At 40.3% G+C, this 26,575-nt stretch overlaps 1 protein-coding gene across 2 annotated transcripts in view; it reads right to left on the bottom strand.

Moving 5' to 3' along the window:
* Window positions 1–3,882: 3,882 nt before the first annotated feature.
* DHX35 (DEAH-box helicase 35) overlaps window positions 3,883–26,575 on the bottom strand; it is a 29,889-nt gene continuing 7,196 nt past the window's right edge. Inside the window, exons 9-22 of one of the 2 annotated variants that reach the window (XM_071446704.1) lie at window positions 25,438–25,550; window positions 25,174–25,270; window positions 23,931–24,089; window positions 21,778–21,988; window positions 19,248–19,372; window positions 18,714–18,768; window positions 13,755–13,850; window positions 13,284–13,378; window positions 12,631–12,708; window positions 11,384–11,513; window positions 10,612–10,693; window positions 9,980–10,051; window positions 7,892–8,030; window positions 3,883–5,640 (exon numbers count right to left, since the gene is read on the bottom strand). In XM_071446704.1, the coding sequence (XP_071302805.1) occupies window positions 5,596–5,640; window positions 7,892–8,030; window positions 9,980–10,051; window positions 10,612–10,693; window positions 11,384–11,513; window positions 12,631–12,708; window positions 13,284–13,378; window positions 13,755–13,850; window positions 18,714–18,768; window positions 19,248–19,372; window positions 21,778–21,988; window positions 23,931–24,089; window positions 25,174–25,270; window positions 25,438–25,550 (1,497 nt within the window). In that variant the 3' untranslated portion in view covers window positions 3,883–5,595. The remainder of the gene's footprint in view (window positions 5,641–7,891; window positions 8,031–9,979; window positions 10,052–10,611; window positions 10,694–11,383; window positions 11,514–12,630; window positions 12,709–13,283; window positions 13,379–13,754; window positions 13,851–18,713; window positions 18,769–19,247; window positions 19,373–21,777; window positions 21,989–23,930; window positions 24,090–25,173; window positions 25,271–25,437; window positions 25,551–26,575) is intronic. The other variant, XM_071446705.1, reaches the window with a different exon arrangement.

The raw sequence follows: 26,575 nt of genomic DNA, 5'->3' as shown, positions 1-26,575 counted from the left end.
CCTCTTGGATATCCTCACTCATCTTCACAAACCTTCCTTGTGGCACAGCACATGCTCAGGAGGCCTCCAAACGGGGCTGAAATGGAAAGGTGGAGCAATGAATCACACCAAGGGCACAAATACCCCCAGAGTAACCTGCCCAGAGTGGGCTTCACACTGTCACTGCAAATCCTGCCCCCCAAATGGCACCAGTGGGGACATTCTGAGCAGGGGGTCATGAGGCTTGAATGGGACCATTTGCCATACAGAATTCACAGAAAATTACCCTTTTCCACATATATTTTGGGGGCAGGATGAGGAACAGAACATAACATGAGTCTTGACAGCTGCTTGGAAAATCAGTGCTAGGGGATGTGGAGATCTTACAATCCCCATGTGGGGACCCTTGGCCAGCCAAAGGGGCAGTGACAGCCTGGATCCTCTCTGCACAGCAAGGGAGATGTGCCCTGCTGCCAAAAACAAACATACACACCCCACCAGAACTGTCTCCTTCTCTCCATGGTGAGCCCTGCAAGGCAGATCAGGTGTCCAAACCCTGCCCTGACTCCCTGCCATGGTGGTGCTCAGCCAGGCAAGCTCTGAGGGCAGGGTTTGTACCAGAAACAGGAATTTCCTCCTCTGGAAATGCCCCAGTGCAGCAGCTCCCCTGCACACAGCTGCAGGGGGAATCACTTTCTGCTTCTCTAGCTCAAGCAAGAGGCTTCAAGGCTTCTCTGATGGATCCCTCACTCTTGTAGCACCTGTAAAATGCAAAGGGTTAAACCAGCAGCAGCTGCAATTGCCAAAAAGACAGATTTTGAGTAAGACAAGACTTGTTCAGCAGTGGTGCTGCAGCTCTGACACACCCCCCTCCATGTGCCAGGCTGGCCAGCATCCCCAGGGAGCTGCAAGGAGCCTTCCTGGTGTCCTGGCTGCTCTGCCAGCTCCTAATGGCCACCACTATTTCACAGTGCCCAGGCTGGATTTACACCCAGAGCTGCCTCTGTGATGGATGCCTCCCACCAGCACTGCCCCATCCTGTGCCAGCACAGCAGGGCCAGGCAGGTCCTGCTCCCTAGGGCAGGACTGAACACAATCCTGGCTCTTCCAGGTCCCAGCAGGGTCTTGCACAGCTTGTGAAAGCCTGGAATCTCCCCAGACACCAAAGGGAGAAGCAGCAGGAGTTCCAGAAAACCTGGCTCGTGGAAGATGTTTCCTGACATCAAAACAGAATCATCTCTCTGTCACAGGCACCTGCCATAAACAATCTATTTCCTGGCTGAAGGAAGCCAAGAAGCTCTTGTGATTTGCTGCTCTCTGTCCTGCTCCCTCCTGTAAATTCTGACTTTTCCAAGCAGTACAGGATGGAAACTCTACCAGGATCTGGTGGCTGATCCCTGCTCAGGTGGGAGGCCTTGAAGGGAGCCCTGCAGGCAGAGGCTGCACAAGCAGAGCAGGATTCACTGCAGAGACACCCACCCATTTCCATCAGAAAATGGGAGGGCACCAGAAACAGCCCAAGGACAGGAAATGTCCTCCTCTGACTGCTGCTGCCTCAGCTTTCCCCCCCTTGTGCCTCTGCCTGGGAGGAGAGCACAGGGAGCAGCCTTGGAGCAGCTGGGAGAGAAGGAAGCAGCCAGGGTGGGATGTGCAGCTGCAGCAGCTCCTGAAGCCACAGTGAGTTCTTCAGCAGGGATTTCCTGGAGTGGAGCTCCTGATGCTCTGTGCACTCCAGGAACTGTAAAGGACAGTTCAAATAATCTGCAAGACAAGTTAAATGCATTTAGTTATTTTAAATTTTAGCTATTATTCTAGAAAGGAGCAAAGAGGGGTTTTCTGGGTTTTTTTTTTTGTAGGAAATTTTTAATTGTTCATAATTGGCAACACAGCCAAATTCAACCCCTGCATCTCACAGCCTTGCACATCCACAGCCCTGCAAACCAGTTCTGGAATGGAGCAGGAAGATACTCTGCATCCTCTGAGACAAATCACATCTGCCACAAACAAAACAGGGGGATTTCTTAGTTTGGTTTGGGGTTTTGGGCTTTTTTTGGGGTTGTTTTTTGTTTGGTTGGTTGGTTTTGTTTTTGCATTAAACTGTTAATTTTGTTTATTGCAATAGTGGCTAGAATCCAACAGAGCTCAAAGATTCCTTGGTAGTGAATATGAGGTGTGGACAAACTGCCATTTTCTATGACTCACAGTATAAGTGAAAGAACCCCTCCAGAATGTCCTGGTTGGGAATTTTGGGGTTTTTTTAGGACAGTTTGTTTGTTTGCTTTTAAACCAGCAGGACATTCAGCCCCCTGGGCTTTTCACTAATCTCTGCACCTCAAATTCTGCCTTTATCCCACAGCCACCGACAGCTTTGTCCTTTACCCTTTGTCATCCCACTTACCATTAAACTAATTAATTGTTAAAACTGAAGAATAAGGGAAACTTTTGAAGAATTGGCAAATTAGTTTTTGCCCAAGGTACTTTTTGAAACCGGTGCCTGCCATCTACTGGCACTTTTCTCAAAATGCAGCCAAAACCTGGATATAAGAACAGTTTTTCCACAAGCTACTTACATTCATCTTGCAACTTTTTGATTCCAAAGTCACTTACTCTAAGTGCTGAGTTGGGGTGTCGGCTTTCTTTGCCAGTTGTTGGTTGTGTGATCACTTGATAGAGATAACATTATCAAATTAGAGTAATAAAGCTGTTTCCAAGTTGCTTTGAGTAAAATTTCCTGAACCCAGTGACAATTACCAGAATCTTGGGATAAGCACAGTTATCCATGACACTGATGCTCCCAAAAGAAGGGATTCTGAAAGGTTCCCTGCTCTCTTCTCTCCCTCCTTCCCTACAACCAAGGCTCCCAACTTTTAATTACTTGTCTCTTCAGATTAACCAGAGAGGGCTGTGACTGTTTTCCCATTAGTTTATCAGAATTACTTTTACTCCACAAGATGGGAAACATATTTCAATTAATATTTTCTTGGCTGAATCTTTTTCCAGTTTAATTTGATTTTCTTCTAGAGCTGACAATACTAAAGTCCTGAGTAGAAACACTGACAGCACTTCCTGAGGGGCTCGAGGAGTTGCACTTTTTTTTTTACCCCACAATCATTTGATGTCAATGGGTAGTAAATTTACTTTTTAAAAAAATCTGTCACCTTGCCAGCATTGGAATGACTTCTGTTCCAAGCAGTATTTTGATTCAACAGACTGACATTTAAAACTCATTCTCTAAAAGCCAGGGTTCAAATCCTTAAATGTTCCCTAAACTCCTGACAACCTTCTTCAAATGACTCCAACCTTGCCCACAAGAGCCACACCAAGGCACTGAGCCACCTCCTTACACCAAGCTAATTAAAGCAGAATGCTCTCTACTTATCTAGCAGGGAGCTGGAGGCCAAAGCTTTACAAAATAAAGAGATTTTCAGGGGTTTTTAAAGTTTTCTGTCTTCCAACACCTTCCAAGGGCCCACATCTCTGGTGCCAGCAGTGTTTTCTCTCTAAAGGTGACCTTAGTCTGGATCCTAGTAACACTTGTTCTTAGCCTGCATCTCTAGTGTAGGGTGTGGTGATAACTCAGTTTGTAAAACTGCTAAAAAGTTTCAATTTTGTTTGTTTGTTTGTTTATAAAGACCTACTGCACTCATTCTTACCTAACCATGATGGTTTGCAGCGTGTGACAAAGCTTGCACACCCCTGGGTTCTGACCTCAGCAAGACCCACAATCATTCCTAGAGGAAATTCTGCAGCTGTGCAGCCAGGTAAAAAAACATCTGGACAAGACAGGTCTCCAGAGCCACCCAAAATTCTCAGAGCTGGCAAATGCAGTGGCCACCCTCTGCCAGCCCACCCAGCACCCCTGAAATCACCCCCTTCTCAGGCCCAAGTGATGCATTCCCAAGCTTCCTCAATTCAACAGTTTTATTTTTCTTAAGAATACTTCCAGAGGACAGAGAAACACAGACAATTGACAAGTCTTCCTATTCACTTCTTTCTCCGATCCTTTAAGAGAAAAAAACCCTGCAAATGAAATCTTTTTAGTGAGTTCCAACATTGCTCTCAGCTCTGTCTAGGAGACAGTCCCTGCCCCAAGGAGCTTCCAGTCTAAGAGAGTGATGGATACAAAGGTGAGGAGGGGCACAGGGACAACAAGGAGGAAGGTGACAGAGTTTTCATGCTGCTGGTGCCATTCCTGGAGACTGGTACATGTGTTTGTGCTGGCAGTCAGGATGGACACACTGAGGAGAGCACACAGTGCACGTGGCACAACGTGCTCTCTCTGCAGGTATTGGAAGGGACAAGGTAAAGAAGCTCTCAAGAAAGTTTTCAAGGCAGTCCTGTGATGAGGAAGGCATTTTTTCCATGTAGAAATTTTTGCCTATTTACATCCCTTTTTTTTTTTTAAGAAAATAAAACGGTTAATATGCCAAAAAACACATTCATCAAATCAGTTGAATTACAAAAATAAAATTTTCAAGCGATGTCTTTCTAAAATAAATAGCAATAGGTAAAAATGGAAAATGGAAATAAATAAATATGTGTATCCAAGCTGTCTTGTTAAAACACAAACAAGCATAATTGCTTACTGAAAAGTAGCCATGGAATCCCAATTAAAGCAGCAACTGTTCAGAGCATCCTTCTCCTCAGTAACAGAGGAAAACAAGTCCCAAGCAGCAAAGAACAGATTTGTAATAAAAGAAATAGAAAGAAAGGACTGTGTTCCTTATAGGAAAGTATAGAACATTTCCTTCTTTGCTGATCAACAGAGGCTAAAAACAGAGTTCCATGATATTCCCTAACGAAATTTACTGGTATTTCCAGCCAGTGGAAGGTCAACATTTTTTCTCTCAGAGGATAAAAAAGAAAAGTAAAGCCCTGTCTGTGAACTTGATTGATTGTGAACATACATCTTTAGTCCCCTGATTGAGCAGAAAATTAATCCATCTTAAAAACACTGAGCTGCCCTTTCTCCCCCTCCCCAAAGAGCAACTCCCACGAGCAGAACCCAGACATTGGGGTCCCAGGGAGTGCTCAGCACAGTGGGCTGGGCCAGCTCAGCCTCGGGCAGGACACTTTTACTGCTTGGGAGCACAAGCTGCACCAGTTTGGGATGGTCCAACAGGAAATCCACGTTTCCATGGCAGCACCTTGCATTTCAAGGGGTAGTTGATTGCCCTGAGCTCCTGCTGGCAGGAGCCAGGCTCAGGTTGGCCGGTGTAAGTCACAGTGCTCTGGGTGACAGGAGGCAGGGTACCCCACTCCCCACGCTCATAAGGCAGTACCACTCCAGGAAATCTGTTTCTTTCTTGAAGGTTTCAGGTTTTTTTTGTGGTCCTGTATGTCCTCTTACTTTTTGTTTTTTCTAGCTATTTAAAAGGAGCAACATGCCCAGATTAACAAGAGAGGTCAAGTAGGCAAAGATTAAAATGTCCACAATGCAAGCTCTAGGTTTACAATGTACTGGTCATGCATAAACCCCTACAGATCCTGGCAGGCATTTAAACATTTAGGTTGATGGAAGATCAAATTGCTAATGAACTGACTGCTGAATGGACTGTAGCCAGCTTGAAATCACTGGTAGGTTCTGCTTCTGATGTCACAATAATTGAAGTTATGTCAGTGGTCATCTACTTTAGCCCTTTTTGCTTTCAAGGAAAGATGCTGCAAGAAAAGAAAAGACCAAAAAAAACTGCTTAGCAGATACATCAAAAATGAGGGGAAAAAATCAACTACAACACTTTCTATCCTTAATCACAATTTAAATACAAATATCCACACCCATCCAACCTCTGCTTGTTACTGACACAACTAAAATAAACCAATTAAATAAAAACCCACACGTACCCTAAAGTGATATTCTGGCTTGTAATAAAATAACTCCTAATTCTTCTGTACTAGCTGCAAGCATAGGAACAATTTCCCACTGGAAGTAAAAATGCACAGAAAGATGTGTTTCCAACAATACATCTGCAAAAAGCACCAGGAGAATGTCCGTGAAGGACAAGATTTTAACAGCTGTATTAATCCTGAAGTTGCACTGGATCTTTGGAACCTCTGTGCCTTTAAAGACCTACAAATGTGCAAGGAAATATGAAAAGAGCTCTGCAAAACTTGGAATGAGAAATAAAAGACCAAGATCAAGCTGTAGAAGAACGTTTTTTAACAGAGTCCTATTCAGTGGTAATTGGTTTTTAACTTGACAAAGGAATAAAACCTTTCCTTCATAGCACAAAGATGTATCCTTCAGTAGAAAAGGGGTCTGAATATCTGTAAATTAACATGAACCTGTGTGATTTGTAACAGTTCACTTATTCAAATTTCACATGTATGACTGAAAGTTTTACACAAAAGAAATATTTCTAATTTTCAAACATTTTATAAGGACACCCAAGATTTTTGGCTGATATGGATAACTGACCAGGCTGGAAGAGAGAATTTTCCTCCAAACCAGCACCATCCTTGAAAGCTACCATTTATTTTAGGATGAAAGCAATGATTAGATCACACTGCAAACTGACTTCACTTGATCAAAAGGTAAAAAACTTGGTAAAAATTGGGTTTTGATGTAATTTCCTAGAATATCTAGAGCAGTAGTAGCCCTGAAGAGCATGTTCCCTCATTCTTTGCTACCACCTACCTAAAGGAAAACCTCACCCCAAACTTCAGCCCATGGAGAAGTCACAACAGGATTTGGTGTGGGTGTGGGCTGCAAAATGTAAATGATGTGCCAACTGTAAATATGTGAGTCAAAGGACTAATTATTGCAGGAATAGATTTGCTACAACATTGGCTCAGCTCCTTTTTACACCATGTCTGCAGATCATCTCCCAGCAGCTGAAGGCTCTGCCCCACAGGGGTCATCACTGTCTGACAGGAAAAAGGCAGAAAATATTCAGCTACTTAGTAAGTCCATTTATAGGTAAGAATTGTCTGGATAATTGAGATTAATTATCCAAGATGAGCATAAAAAATTTACTCTCTTGAGTCAATCACAAGAACAGATGCCAAACTGTTGGGAACTGTAACCACAGAGGTGTCCTAAGGTGCTCCCTGCACCACAGGAGTCTCCATTTTGATAAAATCCCAAGGAAGTGAAGAAAACAAACATTAGATTCTCCAAGAAGCCAAATAGTGAAGCAGATGTATGAATTAGAAACACATCACCTGTTATGCAAAAGCATTTTTTCACTCAGATTTTGGAAATATTTCATTAATTTAAAATATAAAGCTCAGTAGATATTAATGTCCCATGAGAAAGTCAAATAAAGATCAATTTGGTAATCTGTACAGTATTTATAGGCTATGTGGTACCAACAGATCCAGCTGAACTAACATTTAGATAATATTTAATGACCAGTGAATAAGTCTGGATTGACAGATTCACATGGGACAGTCAATACAGGTTGGTGACAACTACTAAAAGATACTTATAAATAAAAGGTATCAGTATCACACACAGCAATTTGCAATAAATTTGCCATTTGACATTTGAACAAATCAGAACTGATTTTTCTGCAGTAAACATAATTAATGCTCAAAAAAAAATAGGCTCAGGATTTTCACAAACTTTTGCAAAGCATGCAAAGACTCTCCTAAAATTATTATGCAAAGTGCAACCACTGCCTACCTACAGTGCTGCTCAGGGAAATGCTAACAAGGGCCTGTATTGAAGTGTAGTAAGTGATACCATGGTAAATGTAACTTCACCAGCAAATTGATCTCATTTTGTAACTCTGAGATCCATTGGCTGGATCATAGGGAAAAACATTTCATGCATCAACTTAATATCCTCTTCCTTTATATTACAAGCACTACAATGACTAGAGGCAAGCTGATTTCTGTCCCATCAGAGCAAGCAGAACATAACCCCTCAGAAAGGTCAGACACAAGAGCTGCTGAGCAGCAATGGTACCGTTTGGCCTTTATGGCGATTCCGTACCGTTCCTTGCTGGTAAAAGTGAGGGGCCAGCTCCAGGAGCCACGAGGATTCCACAGCTGTCACATCTCTCATGTAGTATTTAGCAGTCTGTATGACTTCATTGTAGACTACCCTGGGAGAAAGGAGACAAAAATGAATAGTGTTTGCTGTCAAGCAATGAGGGAGAGCTGATTAACACATATTTAGACAGTTTCACATACATGATGGCAGAGGTGGCACTTACAGAGTGACAAGAGAGTCCTTAAGCTGTAATTCAGCCTCTTGCCTCTTTCTCTCTGGTTGGTCCACATTAAAAAATCTTCAGATTGCCATAAAAACAACTTCACATACTACCAGACCATATGAGTGCAAGGTATACATGAAAGGTTTCTTATAATAGGGTCAAGGGGGACTCACAAGTGATGCTTTGGAAGACAGAATATGAATTACTCTGTGATTTCATAAAGGGAAAATGTCCAAAGCACCAAAACCCTGCACCCACAACAAGGAGGGCACAAACCCCAGAGTGACTATCTCTGGCGCCAGTCTGCAGACAGGTGAGACAAGCATCAGAGGAAGAAATCAGCTTTAACTCCTGCCAGAACATCTCCTGGGGAGAGATTTAGGAACATCCAACCATGTGGACTCATCCCCACTGCCAGCACAGTCAGGTTGCAGCATGGACAATCTATTTCTGAGGTCACCTTCAGTAGGTAAGGTCATTTTCCCCAAGAAGTACAAACCCTTGCACTGAAGGGGCAGCTACCAAATCCTTAAATCATGATCTGCCTTCTACATAGAGCAGAGCTGCAAACACCTGAGGTTTGTGGTTTCTCATTAATTGTTATTTAGCTCTCAAAAGCAAAGAGGAAAGAGTCCAAAATTCTCTTTGCCAAATGCATCCTGAGACATGGCAACTAACACAGCTAAAAATAAATCAGAGGAAAACAAACAGAATGAAAACACATTTCCTGTACACTTGTAGCAGAGAGAACTGAAGCCCTCAATAGAGGATGGTTGCCCAGGCTGCAGCAGCACTGAAATTTAGGTTGCTGACTAAGTTAACCCCTGTGTGACAGGATGACACCAGGCCAAGAATATCCCTCTAAGTTTCAGCAGCAGGCAGTGCAGGATGGAAGTTCAAACACTTCAGGCTAATCATGCTGACCTGAGAGTTCCACACACATTTCTGTTTGTTATCTGAGGACCTTTGACCTGCATATGGGATGATCATATCCCAGCTAATGGGAAGCACAGCCAGTTCTTTCCTCAATCTGCTGGACATCCCTAACTTTTCACATCATGCACTTTATGTGTAAGCCCTTTTTCTGCAATCCATTTGCCATTTCTGCAGCACCTGTTTGTGGTGGTGTTTGTGGGTCCCCAGGATGAGGGAAGAGATGAGAATCTTGACTCCATGTTTCAGAAGGCTGATTTATTATTTGATGATATATATTATATTAAAAGAAAATTATATACTAAAACTATACTAAAAGAATAGAAGAAAGGATTTCATCAGAAGGCTAGAAAGGAATAAATAATGAAATCTCATTACAGACTCATAGAGTCCAACACAGCTGGCTGTGATTGGCCATTAATTAAAAACAATTCACATGCTGGGTAAACAATTCTCCAAATCACATTCCAGAGGAGCAAAACATGGAGAAGGTGAAGCTTCCCAGGAGGAATCCTGGCAATGGTATTTTTCAGAAAAGATGTCAGTGATACCTGTTTGATAGGATATTTCCTTAATAGGCTTAATAAAAGTAAATTAACCCCAGCTCTGTTTAGACACAGAGACTACTTGGAGAACAATCTGCAGTGCAAGATGCCCACTAAACAGGGTCACCTGGCTCTGCTTTCCAACCTTTGCAGGTTTCTTTGACACTCAACATCACTCTGTTCCCCTTCTTTATTTGGATACTCCCAAAAAATGTTGCAAAGGAAACACTACTTGGATTCTCCCTGTAGGAACTACGACCTTCTACATCTATTCCTCTACTGATGGAGAGAAACAATTCAATTTAGATGCTGCAAATCCCTTAAAAAATCCCCAAAGAAGAGGAAGCAGCTCTAACTTACCAGCGTGGAGGTTTCTCTGCATACAGCACTGAGCTGGGGTGGATATGGAGCTCGTGGTCATCACGGATAGTCCTTGAAAACAAGATAATATTTCAGACTGTGCCTCTCTTTATTGCTTAACATTTGGTTCCTTTCTGCCCCAGTATGAAAAGATAGTTCCTAAGTTTAATAAAAGCAAGAATGAAAGGGCTGGAGTAAATTAACAACAGTTGCATTTAATGAACAGATGAAACCAGGCTTAAATGCTGGCGAAAAGAACAATCAAGAATTTGATGTCCTAGAAGAGTTTTATCTACATTAAAAGAAAAAGCAGCATTTCAGGCTTTTCCTCAGTGCTCTGGGAGTGCTACAACACTACTGCACTACAACTGTACTTGCTTAACTTAAAGCAATCTAATGACTACCAGTAGCAGCTTCCCACTATTAATATTTTTAGTTATATTTGCCAAAGAGAAGAGATAAACACTGAGGCAAGTTTCCAAACACAGAACTTCCAATATTTAGTGCATTGATTAGCACATATTCCTAATTGCAAATTAGGAGAAACATCTGCTTGTTGATTAAACTTAGATTTATTCATCAGGGCAGCTTTCCAACCAAGCCCCAGTTATAGTGAAACTGTATATAGTCACCTGTAAGCTCCTGTGGAGTGGAATTTAGCTGCATTAGCAAAGAATCCAGAAACTATGCACCTCAAAACAGGATCTGGATCACCTGGAAAGAAGATTTTTTTCTGTAAGATCAGTCAATGGAAAGGCAAAAATCCCTAAAATACCACTTAATAATCTCAAACTTTTCAGAGTGCATCAGGCTTTGACAGCAAAGGCAGGAGAGCAGACAAACCCTGCAATTCCTTTTGACTTCAGTTTCACAGCAAAGCAAAAACTGCTGCCTAAAAAACGAATGTTGCCACCTGTGTCTCCATGAAGAGTCCCTAAAGCAGCCCAGTGTGACAGCTGAGCATTGAAGGCTGATTTTTCAGAGCAGGTAGAGACAAGTGCTAAGAACCAGTCCCAGTACCCAGGCACACACAGCACAGCTGGAAATCACATCCCAAAGGCTGAACAGCACTTTGAACAAAAATGGCCTTTTTGAAAAGACAAAGAGGGAACAGGATGACCTATTTATGAGTCTTTTGGAAAATCTGTCCATTAAATAGATAATCAGTGGTTAAAACTTTTGCTGGAAATCTCAACTAATGAAGGCTGGACTAAAATTTAATTGTACAAATAGGCTAAAGTACTTTTCTGCAGCCATTTTTAGGAAAAAAAATCTGGTCTAAATTAGCATTATTTTGAGGCCAGGATAAAAATACTCCAAAGGTTACAAGAAAAGCAGGGAGCAGACTGACAGTTTGGAAACTACCTTCACTATGTATTGGACAAGAGCTTAAAAAAAAATCACCTTCACTGGACTTCTTTGGCACTTTAAAGCGGACGAGAAGTTTTTTCAGCTGCTCTCTTACAACAGAAGCTCTCACAAGCCCTTTGTAGTTCAGAAAGTGTTCCTGACACCACTGGGAGCTCTTGCTGTGCTGTACAGTGAGAAGAGAAAAAAATCTTAATGAGATATCATCAGCAAAACAAACCCAATCTCTTTTGGATAGCCTTGTTCTGTTTTAATTCTGGTCTACTGCAACACATTTCTTGTGGTTTTCCCTGAAAATTACCTATTTACAGAGCAACTAACTAGGGTATGTAGCACTAGTAACTAAAAACCATGTCTCAAACAACTTGTAAATAGCAGCAGAATAAATGCTGTGGGGTATTTTCAAACAGATGTGCTTCATTTCTTCATATGTGGTGAAAGAGAAGAGCATCAGTCATTCCATTTAATTCTCTCAGATCATAAACTCATCTGTTTTCAACCTCAACATGTAAACAACCTTTTCAGTGCTGTTTTCATTGGTCTTCTCTCTGCAAAGGGCTGTTTCTCCAGAACCCAGCACTCCCTCCCAAGAACTTTTGCATCTGACTGTTTCTAAGAGAATTACACAGATACAAAATGTGAAGGGCAAAATTTCAGCTGGTGCCTGCCTGGCTGCTTTGTGGCTGGGGAAAAAAGTCATGTTTGAACACTTGGGTGGTTGTACTGCTTCAACTCAGCACTGCAGCAAGTATTTTACTACAGAAGTGGTTTATACCAGTAAAATATACTTCTCCCAAATAGGTGTAGCAACTTCAAAACTAATAAATAAACCTCAGCTTACAGAGCAGTACTAAGGTTGGTGTTAGACCTCAGGGTATGATGATCAATGAGTTAATTTAACACCAGAAAAAAGACTGCTAGATTTAAATGCAGACTATCATCAGTAAAACATGAGAAAAATATTAAATTCACTGGAAATTTGGACATTTGTTTTTCCCAAGCCCCAAGACAAAATCCCTGTCTCCTTGAAAACACAGTGGTCTACCCATAAGATTTCCACGCTGTACCCCAACAGAATTCTCTTTTACTCTCTGTTCAGAGGAACTGTGGAAGGTCTGTGGCAAATGGTGACCAGAGAGTCTTTTAATGTAGACTTATCACTTGATAGGCTTGGTAAGTCCTCAGCTTTGAGGACTTTTTGTATCCAGAACTTCCAGATTCAGAAGTGAGAACCTCAGGTTCCTCCCACTCCTGCAAATCCACATCCACTTGAGCTGACTTACTTTGACAAAGGCTTCATAAACATTCAGCATGGTCAGATGATCACCTTCCTCCACAGCAAACTTTCTGTGTTGCCTGGCCTGCAGAACAAGAAATACCATTTTATAGGCAGATTGATTCTTGCTGAAATCATGTCTGACATGCCCAGTTCCCTTCAGCTCTGTGTTTCCTGGGGACTGTTAAATTCTTATCATCTAGGGCAGCTCCTTTGGGCAACAGCAATACTTTACTAACCCCCCTGAACTCAGGAACACTCTCAAAACTGAAACTGGAAAAATGAACAGATGAGAATCTCCATTCATTAAAATCAGACTATTATGAATTTGCTACATCCTTCCTGTTCTGTTCATCTCAAAAGGAAATGGTGTGTGGGAAGGTTTTGGGGGAGTTTTTTACAAACCCTTCCACTGACTAATATTGTTTTATAACCTTTCATGTTTCTGGCCCTCACAAATAGGTTTTTAGCACTACTAGAAGACTCCCATGTTCTCCTGTTATTTGGTTTCTTCTTCTACCTACAACAAACAGATACAATTCCAGACCTTATTTTATTTTCAAACAAAGTTGCAGTTTGTAATAGTCACCAGTAAAATACTTGCCAGAAGTCCAGAAATGTGGAACCAACAAACAGAAAAGGAGACACAACTGAACTCACAGCTTGGTTTTTTTGATTTGGAGGGATCACAAAGATGTTTTGAATCTGCATCATGGCAGCAATTGTCAAAATCTCTTGGGAGCAGCCAAAATTTCCTAAAGAGTAAATGAACAAATTCAATAAAGGAAATCTTCCATTCAACTTACCACCATAGAGAATAAAATGCAAAAGAGGCAGAATATGTTTTTTATAGTATTTAAAACAAAAATACATAAATTCCTAGATTTTTTTTTTAGTATAAGAATGAATGTTCTCAGTGGAAAACTTAAGAGATGAATGTTAGACTTTTTAGACTGTGAAATGTCTTAGACTATTTAATAGAGATTAAATGGATAAAATAGAGATTTTAACCAATTCTTTTCACTGCAGACCACACCAAGATGAAGTATAGTTTGAGTTTAGCAAATGTCTCGCCATGCATTACAATTCCATGACTGAAACTGGTGGAGAAACTGATCTTTCTCCTCCTACCTGATTCCAGAAGCATCTTTGCAAACATAGGATTCAAAGGAAACTCTGCTATTCTCATCCCAAGAGGCTCTGTTAACCGGCAGTGCATGTCCAGACCTGCAGCACAGGAAGAAATGTAGCTGGGACACAGGCAAAACAGCACAGCAAGGCTTCTTTTACACTTTAACTGTACTAAAGAGCAGAATTACAAGCTAAAATATGGCAAATGCACCTTAGAGTAGCTAAGTGTATATTGCACTTAGCTTAAAGGCAATCCATGATACCCATTTACTCTCCCATGGGTCACCAGATTTATTTTTCAAAAGTATTTGAACACACAAGTTTTTTGATTTTGACCAAGTTTCAATCTTATGTCAATAACTGTAAAAACCTGCAATGCAAGTCAATGCCATGGCCAGAGAGGATATTAGCTGTTAGACCTCTGATCCTTTTTTTAAATATTTAGTAACATCTTTGTTCATGGGGATGTAGAGCAGATGAGAATGAAAATGGGGATAAATGTGGAGCAGGCATTTTTGCAGGAACAGGAAGCACTGCTGATGGTAGGGTGTCATTTTTCTAAGCACATCTACTTAGGTCATGGAGAAGAATAATGTATTATTATCTAAACAAGAGATGCACAGCTGATGAAGCTTTCCTACAGTTTAGTTTGCTTCAAGTACCATCCACTCAACTGCCAGCCATGTTCCAGCTGTAGCCTTTTCCCTGGAGATGGCACAGGAGGGAGGCCTGACAGCTTGATCTGTGATGGCCAGAGCAACCCTGCACATTTACCATTTTAGAGCTTTGGCTCCCTCCAGTCAAACCCCTGCAGCAAGGGTGACCCATGCAAAGCACAGGTCACAGCCTAACTCTGAGCTTTATGCTGAGATTTCAGGGAAAGATTTAAATGGAAAAGCCTTTCCTTTGCAAGAGGATGTAGAATAAAAAAAATACAATACACAGGGAACAATAATAAGGAAAAAAAGCTTGCTAAGAAAGGCAGCAAAGAGTAAAAATTGAAAGAGAAAACTTCAAGAGGCTAAGTTGTATGAGGAATGACAAAGAGGTAAAGCACGAGAGAAAGGCTACACAAGCAGGACTTTGGGGCACTGCAGGTTGCATAACCAACCACAGCAAAGAGACCTGAGGAAACACAGCCACAGCTCTCACATTATAGAAACACAATATTTGTCAGACTGTGTGCTGGTAACAAAGCCACAGCTGCACTGCAGCTCTGTTTCACAGAGAAAAGCAAAACCACAAATCAGGTCAAGGAATGAGATCTCCTATAACTCATGTCAGCATATCTGAACCCACAGATCCCTCCAGCCAGTGTTTATTTTATTATTTGATATGCTCCCAACTCATGACAATGTAGTGATTCACTCACACACCCCTACACTGTCACACAAAACCTACCAAGCTTTTCACACAATGTCACAGAGTTTTCCCCAGAAACAGGTACCAAAGGCAGCTTTTGTGAAATGGTGAATGAACATTTAAACACAAAGTCACAGCACCTGCAAAAATTAAGGTATGACAGCTTTCATTTGACTAGTGCCATAGGAGAAGTTTAAGTTCTAACACAACTAAGAGCTTAGATAGGTTTTCATCTACAGAACTGCATTCCTAGGCAGGAAAAAGGAGAAATTTCCATATATTTATGCACCACCTTCTACAGGTTCACCAAGCAAAAATTCTTTGGCTTCTGCTGCATCCTACAAATGTCAATACAATTTTGCATGATCTATATATGGGTTGTGCACAGATCTATTTGTAGTAATAAGCTTGAATATAGCCTGCAATGGATATTAGTTTGGAATAGGTGAAAGTTTCCTTCAAATAATCCTGGAAGCAATCACTGAATCCACATATATACAGGAAATGAAAGATCTCAGAAAAAGATATTAAAAATATTTTAATTAAATGTGCTCAGGAGAGATTATTCAAGTACCATGGCACTAAAATGTTTAAAGTAACAACCACTAGTGTGTGACAGGCTGAGGGATTAAAACTATCCTTTATAAACTTAGGCAGAGTGGTTGTTTCTGATAGGTGACAACTCTCAAACAAACCTTCAACAAACACCTGAAATAACCCTAAATATAAAGCCACTTTTTGCCTGCTTATTTACTTCTTAAATTATGCTTAAAACCAATAAACTCCAACTGACAACTCAGATTCTCAAAAAGGCATCAAAGGAGAAGGCTGAGGAGAGATAGTCCTGATGTAATCAGTTTGCACCACTGTAAAAATAATCCCTCTCCAAACAGTGATGTGTTTATTCAACACAGCTATCTTACCCCAGGAGCATCTGCCCTGCACGAGCTGGCACCGGGCTGGCACAACAGGGGCCTGACCCCAAACTGCCTTTTTGAATGTGGCTGCAATGCCAATGATGAAATTCATGTTCCTATTTGCACAAGAGAAATTTAATCCTCCCTGCACCTGCAAATGCTTGAGCAGCTTCACCTCTGTACTTGATATAAAATCTTCATAATAAACCACCTAAAACTTAACTTCACGTTAAACTTCAGCAAAAACTGAAGAGTGTATCACACACATGCACACACATTTCTTTCCATCTGAAACACCAAGATCAGCACTTCTCTGCTCTGCTCCAAAGCTGTACAGCCAAGAGAATAAGAGCTCTTTGAAGCTACATGAGCAAGAACACTTCTGCCAAAACATCACCCAGCTAATCAGTGAGTTTATTGAACTTTCCTCTCCATTTCCCTAAGGTGGTTTTGGCTGTGAATTCATCCTTGCAACACATTCCTGAGCCACTGTGAAGGTCCTTGTTCCAAGCTTGCAGAGGTTGCCAAGAACCAAGTGTCTTAAGTGAAACCCTCCATTGCGAGATGGAACTGAACCAGCACAGGGCACAATCCTGGCCAGGCAGAGTTACAGCTCCATGAGAATAAAAAGAGAGCAGACTGCCACAACTTACAGCACAGCATCTGTGAGTGCTCTAAAAACAGCCACAAACCTCTAGAAGTTTCCAAAACTTACACAATCTCCTTTATGCTGCCTCATGTTCACATTCTGGAGCAAACATTGTCAACTGAATTAGCTACAAACAAGGAGCTGAAGTCAAACACAGCTTAGTTTTGACTACTTGGCCTCATATCAAGTTTCTGTTTTGTTTAGTTTGTTGCATTCAAAAAGATTACACAGCTGTCCAAAAAACTCAACAATATAACAGTTCTTCCTATAAACAAAATTAGGAAGCAGGCATCCCACTCACCACACAAAAAGGAGTTGAAAACTGTGTATAAAAACATATTACTACAGTGTGATCTGAGTGTTAAAAGTAGCCAACAGCAGCATAATGAATAAAAGCAGAATGAACACACTTAGAATCAAAGACTATCTCAAATTGGAAAGGACCCACCCCTAAGGCTCAAGTCCAAGTCCCTGCTCCTCACAGAACCACCTAAACCCAAACCATATGCCAAGAGTGTTGTTCAGACTCCAGTGAATTGGAGAACAAGCTGTGATTAGTGACACAGAGAACAGAATTTTTTAAAAGATACTCTTTTAAGTAGCTTAATAATATAAAAGCACTTTGAATTATGCTCTCAAGATCTCTCAGACTAATCTCTTCTTTTCATTACAAGTTTGTGTGTATCTGTTGATTTGTCTATAACTGGCAAGTTCAATAGTAAAACTAGAGCAGAGTCTTTGCAAGTGGCAGGCATTTAAAAGCATGAAAAGACAGAAAGCTGTTCACTGAAACACACACACTGCCTTGAGAAACACAGTTCCAGTTCATCCAGGAGAAAATGTGCTGGTTTTAAGGAAGATCAGGGGTTTTTATTTGTGGCTGTATCCTGTAATCACAGCAAATAGAATCAGAACAGTTTGATTTGTTGTGGGTTTGAGCCTCAGCTGCAGGACCAACAGCACAAACATGAAGAGCATTACACTACAGCGGGTGTAGCCTTTCAGCCACAGCCCATCCTGCATCCAGAGCAGAGAACAGACTGGGATTCATTTAAAAAATTATAATTAAATTAGCTCTTAATAACTTCTGTCAGTAAAACCTTCAAAATCATGGCAAGGAGGCAGTTTGAAAACTATCACACTCTCTGGGAGGGTTTCATGCACAGCCTCCAGGGACTGAGCTCTCCCAAATTCAGGCATCACATTTGACTCACAATGCTTAGGAAGAGTTCCAGCACACACAGAGCATGATCAGATAGTGACTGAAACGTGTTAACAGGAAAATTTACAATAGACAGACTGTGCTTATCAAAATCCCACTAAGGAACAAAGATGCAATTCTATCAGCCTTGATAAATTCAGGGTTATTACAGTCAAACCTTTGCTTACAACTTTTTCTGTTTATATCTGCAAGTGTTACATGTTGCCATTGCTGGCTCAGTAACATGAAATAAAAGACCACCACACCAAGTCCTAGGTATCTAACAATTTACCAATTTATCTAACTGGATGCAGGTAAAGTTAGTGTCTAACTCCTCTACTGGTCTAATTAGTGTCCAAACTCCATTTTTATCTTCATACCACTCTGGAAGGACTGAAGGAACACAAAGAGGATCTGCCAGTGAAAAAAGCACCTTCATCAGCTCAGAGCCCTGTTCCTAGCAAGGATAAATAGCTGGTTTCCTCCCATGAAATTGCCAGGAAATACAGATAAGATAGCTATAAAATATTCATTTACCCAATCTAAATAGTGAAATTCTAGTTTAAACTCCATTGCTGCTGTTTGTTTGCTTATCCATCTGAAATAACCAAAAGAAAAGACAGTAAATCCAGAAGAGACTGAGGTACACTCTAAAAACCCACCAAGAAAAAGTTTGCCCCAGTCACACCTGTGTTTCTCCTTCTTTCTCAAAGCACAGTTCTGAAATGCAAATTTTATTAATGTCCCTCCAACACCAAATACAAATTAGAGGGTTTTTTTCACAACTCCTGCAATATAGCTCCAAATAAAGCAAAGCATTAAAATCTCACCTCCCAAAGCATACAGCAACTCTAAAGCTTGCACCATCGACTGTGCAGGGGGTGGCTGTGAAGAGAAAATGTGCATTGATTGAAGTTATCAGCACAGAACATGAATTCATAGACCTTCCTCTTCTGCAAAATCCTTAACTACCTACTCCCTGCTGCAAAATGAACAAAGAGCTCTCACACTCTTCCTTCCTTCCTTCATAAATTCAGTGCAAAGGGACTGCAGTTACAATTCTACAGAACTGTAGAAGTTTGTCTTTCATCTCTTTAAGACTTTCCTCGCAGTTTGTATTTTTAAGACTTTCCTGACTTCTCAACAATTGAAACATCAAACTCTGGAATCCAAATGGTTGTTTCTAAGTGGTCACACATATCATTTGCACTATTGATTCCCAGGAACACACTTTGCTGCCTGACAGGGCTACACTTTCCAAACCAGCAGGGCAATGGTGAATGGTTCTGTGGCTATCCCCAAGCCATGCCCTGATTTCCCTCCAGCCCAAGGAAAGCTGGCAGCCCTCAGAGGCTGGGACTCACCGAAAGGAAGGGGAACCTGAGCACGTTGTCAATCCCCAGAGCCTTGAGCTGCAGGATGACAGGGGCCAGGTTGCTGCGCTGCATCTCCGGCACCGTGGACTTGGGCAGCTTCTCAAAGTCCTCCTCTGTGGGGGAGACAAACACAGCTGGGCACTGAGCTTCAGCTCCCATTCTGTGCACTCACCACAGACAGAATCACAACCATTTCAAGTTTAAATTATCACATCTGGATAATTAACAGCTGTTAAAAGACAATCTCTATCCTAAGGATGATTTTCTCTAATTACTGTATTTTACATTACTTTTATTTAAATAAATTCAATGGTTTTGGCTACAGTTTTGATTTTGTAGTTTCTTCACAGAAATCTGGAAATGTTTTGTTTCTCTTCTGTTTCATGGTTTTGTCAGAAAATAAAAGGCAGGGTGCAATGCAATACTACAAAAAAAGCATTCTTTTAAAGAGACATGGAAAAGTTTCAAAGCAGCATGCTTTCAGTACAAGAACACTGTTTTTATAACTACTCAAATGGTTTAAAACATATCTTTTAAATAAAGATTTAGGATGGAAAAACAATTTATTTAACAATGCCTTTTTAAAATCACGTTCACTATAAAATCCAAGTCTGGAAAAATACTCCATGTAAGGATAAAACCTTCTACTAACCAATGGTTCTGCAGTAAAAAAAGGGCACATTCTACATTATATTCATTTCTACAGAACCCTTTTCTATCTCAAACCTTCCCTAGGACAAAGACAGTGCTGTTTCTCTGCTGTTGTTCACTCTGTGCACTTTCTTCTTTTCTTTTCTATTTTTCCCTATTTTAAAACACTTCTTAAAGCACTCCCTAGACCTTGAGCTCTTGAGCATGCAAAAATGTCTTCAGTGTAGTCACGGTTTCTCCAGTAAAACACTCCCAAAGCTATGTAAGCTTGGGATATTGTGTAGCACATATTGTCTCCTGATCCTTACTGGATACATATAAATTCAGAGCATAAATCATGGCTTGGTTTAATGTGGCAATTGCTGGCAAGCACATACACATTTTAAAGGAAAATGCTTCATCTCCAACATCTCAGAGCTCCAGTAAAACTAGAGGGGACCTGAAGCCCATCAGCAATGGGAGTGTTCAGCTGCAAAGCCTTTTCTCATTAAGCAGCTGAGAACAGACACTTTGATTGCAGCTCTCTGGACAGTGTGGGGTGGCCAAGAGATTTATTTGTAACAGCAATTTTTGTGCACTGCCAGGGTCATTGATTCAAGGGAAGAATTTGGGGTTGGCAGCTATTCCTAGGAAAAAAAGAGACATGAAGTTTTCTCTGAGTTACCTAAAGGATTTCCAGAGCCCCTTTGTTAAATGCAAGGTCTATAAAGACTTCAGTCAGAGAAGAGAGATTATAATAGTGGTAAGTATAAAAAGCTGAAACTGCTCAGAAACCAAAATCCTTGAAGAACAAACTTCTTAATAAGCTCACCACTTTTAAGAGCTGCATCAATATTTCATGTTTGCAACTGCTGACTCTACCCCATTTGTGCTTCTGAGTCACAAAAAGATTCAGTTTCTAACACCTAGCACATAAGAATGAGGTATTTCTAAACAAGCCAGAGGAACAACTGTGGAATCAGAAAAATAGAAACTTCCACAGATACTAAAGAGTTTGATTTACAGCCTCAGAAGAAGCTTAAACTGATGTAAAAATACAATACACAGAAAAAAATTAAAGAGAAAAATCATAAACTTATGTTTCTATAGTTGTAAGACTATGCCCTAAGTAAGTGAGAAATTGTATTGATAAGATAGTGAAGGGTTTAAAATGCAGGAGTGAGGTTACACAGATTATATATAAGTATATATATAAAATATATATATATATATATATAAGTGTAGAGGTTATACAGAATAAGCTAAGAGCTTAGAAATTATAATAGAAACATGTGTTTATCTACAAAAGCAGCCTGTTAGACAAAAGTATCCACAGTGCAGTAGAAGTAAAAGTGATAAGTTAAAAAAAACAAAATAAACCTTGTAATATCTGTACATTAAACTAGAAAGCATATAAATATATAACTAGAAAGTTATATATTATATAAAAATATATAATATAAACATCATACTATATACTTATATAAATATTATCTTTATATAATATAAATCATATATAAATATTATTTTATATTTGATATAAATATTATATTTGTGTAAGATGGATATTATATGGAATTTATATATATTCTATAAATATATAACTAGAAAGTTCATATATTATCTTGTAGCTAAGAAACTTGTGACTACTCTTAAACTATAACCAGCTACTTAATCTCAGAAATCTCACAACCTCTAAAACTAACATTTATCTAAATCATAAACGGTTCTTAACCCAAAAGTAATCCATTCCTTCATTAGTAACAGCAACCATAACAAATAACGAAGGGACTATTGTTCTTTCCATGCACGAACAAGCCCAGCCCTTTCTCCCTATCCCGCACCGAACGAGAAGCGCACGCAGAGCGGGGAGCCCCGAGCTGCTGACCCGTGTAGAGCCGGTAACACTTCCCGGAGCGGCTGCGGCCGGCCCGCCCCGCCCGCTGCTTGGCCGAGGCTTTGGACACGGGCACCACCACCAGGCACTCGATGGCCGTCTTGGGGTTGTAGGCACGCAGCTTCACAAAGCCACAGTCGATGACAAAGGAGATGCCGTGCACTGTGATGGAGGTCTCGGCAATGTTGGTGGCAACGATCACCTGCGGGGACGGGCACAGAGAGGATCCTGTGAGCTCTCAGTGAGCCCATCAGCCAAATACAGCCAGGGACATCTCAGCCATGAGAGCTCCAGGACATGCTCAGGAGCATAAAAAGATACAGTACAAGCAGAAGGAGTTGTCAGCTTGAAATAAGCCCAGTTTGTACAGCAGTTCTCACAGCTTCATAACCACTTTCTTATTCAAATTTATTCTCTCTTCATAAAAGAAGAGCTTGGCAGTGTTTGCAGAGAAAATCTTTGGCAGTGTTTGCAGAGAAAAAGATTAACTGACTGTAAATCAAGTGTTCTTGTGTAGCAAACTACAAAAAATGTGTATTTTATGATTGGCTTTTCGCAAATAATATATATATTATATATATATAATATATATAATATTCAAATGAATATTATATGTGTTGTGTTAAAAAGTAATGCTGTATTAATTCTCTTAAGTAGTGTGTTAAATATAGTTTTAGGTTATAACAAAATGTTAAAATAGAAACTATGCTACGTAGGATACTGTTTTCCTAAACAAAGGACTCGCACTGAGATAGCAGCCACAGGACACCTCAATCTTTCAGAGAAAGAGAATTTATTGCCCCATCATCAGAAGAAATGAACTTCTTCCTGACTCCTCAGCCCTGAAGACTCTGTCAGGATTCAGAGGAAGAAGCTGACACTGCCCAGATAGAATCCTGTGTTTGAATGGAATTTATCCATCATGTATGAGTGTATGAATATGCAACAGGCTGTTGCTTTTAAGGATTAATCCTCTGTTAACGGGGGACCTTTTTTGGGCTTATGCTGCCCAGAAAAAGGTACTCGGACTGTCCATAACTCTTTGTTTCTATTGTCTCATATTGTCCTAATTCAAATTGTCCAAATTGTTATTACTCCAATTATATTACTATTTTTATAACCATTTTATTACTATTAAACTTTTAAAATTTTAAAAACAAGTGATTGGCGTTTTTCACAGAACTAAGAATGTTTTCTTTCTGCTTCTCAGTTACACTGAACTGTTCTTTGTACACTCTCAAAGCTGTGTAAGGTGAGGTGGGAAGATGTAAAGCTATGTAAGGAATGAGGTGGGAGACAGGAGGGGAACAGAGCTGATTAGGAGTTTCACATTCAGCATTCCTGCAGGGATTCACTTATATATGCATGCCCTAAAATAATAAAATAATTGTTCCCAGACAACAGTGGGAAATCTAATGTTTATTTCACCTGAAATTAAAAAGTAAATTTTGAAAGTGTAACTGACTAGAGAGAAGTATTTATATGAAATGTTCTTCAATGGCAGATGAATAATTTCACTTGTCAAACCCCAGCAGGTACAAGACTTACAAGTCACCTTGGTGTAGTTTTGTCAGCTTATTTCAACCCCAACACAGGCTCTGCATAAGCAGAAAGCACTAATCACATCCAATTATATACTTCTGTGACATTAAATGTCTAAATGAGACTTTCAGAAGTCAAAAAAAAAAAGCTTTTTTTCCCACTAAAATCAAGTAAGCTTGAACTTGTTCCTTAGATGAAAATACAGCACTTACCCACTCTGTCACCAATTTTTCTACTACTGGTGGAAAACAGCCATGGACATTTAGATCACAAAAAGAAAGAAAAAAGCAAAAGCAGAGGAGTTCAGAGGGTAAGAAGACAAATACAAAGTTGTATAGAGACGCTTAAAAATTGCAGAGTTGATGAGGCACAGAGGAGAGTTGGAACTGACATGTCTAGGAGTGATCAAAGATGAAAAGGGAAGCCAAGGAACATGTTCTTGGTTCCCAGTTTGAAAGCTGGCAGGCACTGATGGGAGATGCAGAAAGCCTCCCTCCAAGTGCCATTTGCAATAGTCCCACGATGTGAACCTGATAAATGCAACCTGTGTGCTGCAGACACCCTTCTGGGTGGTGGAAATTGAGACAGACACAAGAGCTCACCTTCCTGACAGTGTGAGGGACTCTCTCAAACACTTTCAGCTGCTCGGGAGAAGGCAGCCCAGCGTACATGGGCAGAACACGGAGGTGCTTCTTCATCCCGGTGCGAGCGAGGGCCCGAGCCTGCTCTATGAGCATGGAAACCACAGTCTCCACTTCCTCCTGCAGCCACAGCAGCACACAGTGAGAGGCTGCACTTTAACAGCACATTCCTGTCACCTAGATACAGAAACTGCACCAAGTAATACCACTGTCATTGTCCAAACTCCAGGATTTTGACTAGCTCACTCCATGCTGTAATATTCTTAAGATAAATTGCTATTAGTAATAAATAAATAAAGTTTTATATACATGTTTGTGTTCACTGTTATTTGAGTCAATGTCATATCACAAAAACATGAGAAAATCATGGGGTAGGACTGAACCAAGCTTAAGAGGAAGTAGGTTAATTTTCCTGTCTATCTCAACTGGTGAGAGCAAAATGGGAGGCCAAAATATTTTGGCAGAGCAGAATGATGTGGGCCTGGATCAGGAATGGCACAGGAACAGCATTGACACCTCCTGCTCAGTTTCATGTTTAATCTCAGCTGTGGCATCTCACTCTTAAAGATAGAAAACAAGATGTTCAAACATTGCCTCATGAAAATGCAAATTCATTATTCCAAAATGAAATCAATAAAGGGGATGAGGAATTGCTTTTGAAAATATGCAAGATGTTACTGAAGTTCTTCAAGGTAGCTCCTCACTGGAGAAATGAGTTGCCTCCCATTTGCTCTTCCCAGCTGCAAAGTGAGCTGACAAGCATAAATAGAGCAGAAGAGACCAGTACATTTCCATCTCATGGCAATTTGTTTTTCTGTCAAACACTTCAGATGTTAAGCCTAACAAATGGAAATTCCATTTGCCTTAACTATTAATGATGACTCACTGTCAATTTAACAACTGGGTATATGTGACTTGCACCAGCAAACCACACAGAATTCCACTCACTAACAAGGCTGAGAAGTACAGCATTAAATGACAAAAACTACCATCCATCACTAGCTTTGACAAATTCAGGCCATATATTGTCTTCACATCTTTGGGACTGGCCTAGTTTTGCTCCCATCAATAGAGAAATGTTTGTCATCTTTACTGAGAATAAAGTAAGCACAACTAAGGAAAGCCTCAGGAGACTGAGGCAGCTTTGCAAAGCTCACAATACAGCACTGTAAATAAAAGGAAAAAAAATAGCTTATATCTATACCTGGCCAGTTAAAAATGCCAGTATATCACCATCATTCTCCATCTGGTGAATTTTCATTGTAGTTTCCACAGTTGATTTTATATAGTCAGGAACAGGGCTATGGGGAGAGAAAACAGCAGAGACATGAGCAGGAAAATAGGTACAGACTGCTCCCCTCCAGCAGGGACACAAAACAGAGCAGCTTTGGGACACCAGAGCTCTAATCTAGACAAAATGATAGCACAGTTGCAGTGTCACTACTGCCCAGACCAGACAGGAACACACCTCTGCAGGTAAAAGATGTCCACTGGAAACGTCCTCCCCTCAACAGTGAGGATCACACTGGTGTCTTTGCTGGGGTCACCGGTATCATTTTGATTAAAGAAATCCCTGAATTTCTACATTAAAATAAAAACAAACAGTTTCAGGTTGACATTTCAAGGAATGGAGAGAAAAACCTAAAGACACAAGGAAGTTAAATTACTATTACTTGGATGTTTACTTCATTAATTTGATACTGCCAATTAAAAAATGTGGAAGTTTGATTTTGTTGCCTTCTATTCTGTCTGGGGTTCAGGCATTTAGCACAAATAGCATTGCATGTTTATTACTTTGAGAAGTAAAAATTGGAAAGGGAAATAAAATTAAATTAGCAAAGTCAAAGCTAAGAAGAACTTAGAAATAATTGGTGCAAAAAGGTTTGTGCAGGGCCTGCATATTCTCATCCATTTTTGGGTGAGTGAGTAAATTTTACAGCCCTTACTGAACACCAAGACCTCACTTTGTAAAAGCAGAGTTAGGCATGATTTATGAAAGTTTTTGATTTATGTATTGTGTGACACCTTCATAAATTTAGATATATTGTCATGAAGTATTTTGAATAAATAACAGCAAAAGATGGAACTTAAGGACCCATATAATTCATATCAACTTTTATGAGCATTGTAGAGATAACCATCAACTCTCTGTATTAAAAAATATATTTATATAGTCACACCAATCATTTTGCTCCTATTAACTCATTTTAGATTAACTGTCATCTATGTGAAATATGAATTTTGGCAGTTAAAATTTTGCATTGTAATGTACAGGATATACAGCAGTGCAAACACTACCAGCACACTACCAACATTCATGGCACATGGTATTTGTCATTAAAGGAAATGTCTGTGTGCCCACATCTTCAGTGCCACATGCAAGCTCTCACCACCACATCTTATTAAGGACAGAGCAGTTAGGAAAAGGGCAGAAGAGGAATGAACATGATATAGGAGATGGAATAGCTGCCATATGAGGAGAGACTGAAAAGGCTTTGTTTGGGGAGCATAAGGTTGAGAAGACACAACTGAGGTTTACAGAATCAAAGGTGACAAAGTAAATGTAAAACTGGGTTTGGGGGTGGTTTTTTTTAACACAAATCCCC

Source organism: Agelaius tricolor, unplaced genomic scaffold (genome assembly GCF_023055355.1).
Source record: "Agelaius tricolor isolate 1412-34295 unplaced genomic scaffold, bAgeTri1.0.p SCAF_23, whole genome shotgun sequence".
NCBI lineage: Eukaryota > Metazoa > Chordata > Aves > Passeriformes > Icteridae > Agelaius > Agelaius tricolor.
Note: the sequence above shows the minus strand (reverse complement) of the source record. Positions and strands in the feature narration are given on the sequence as shown.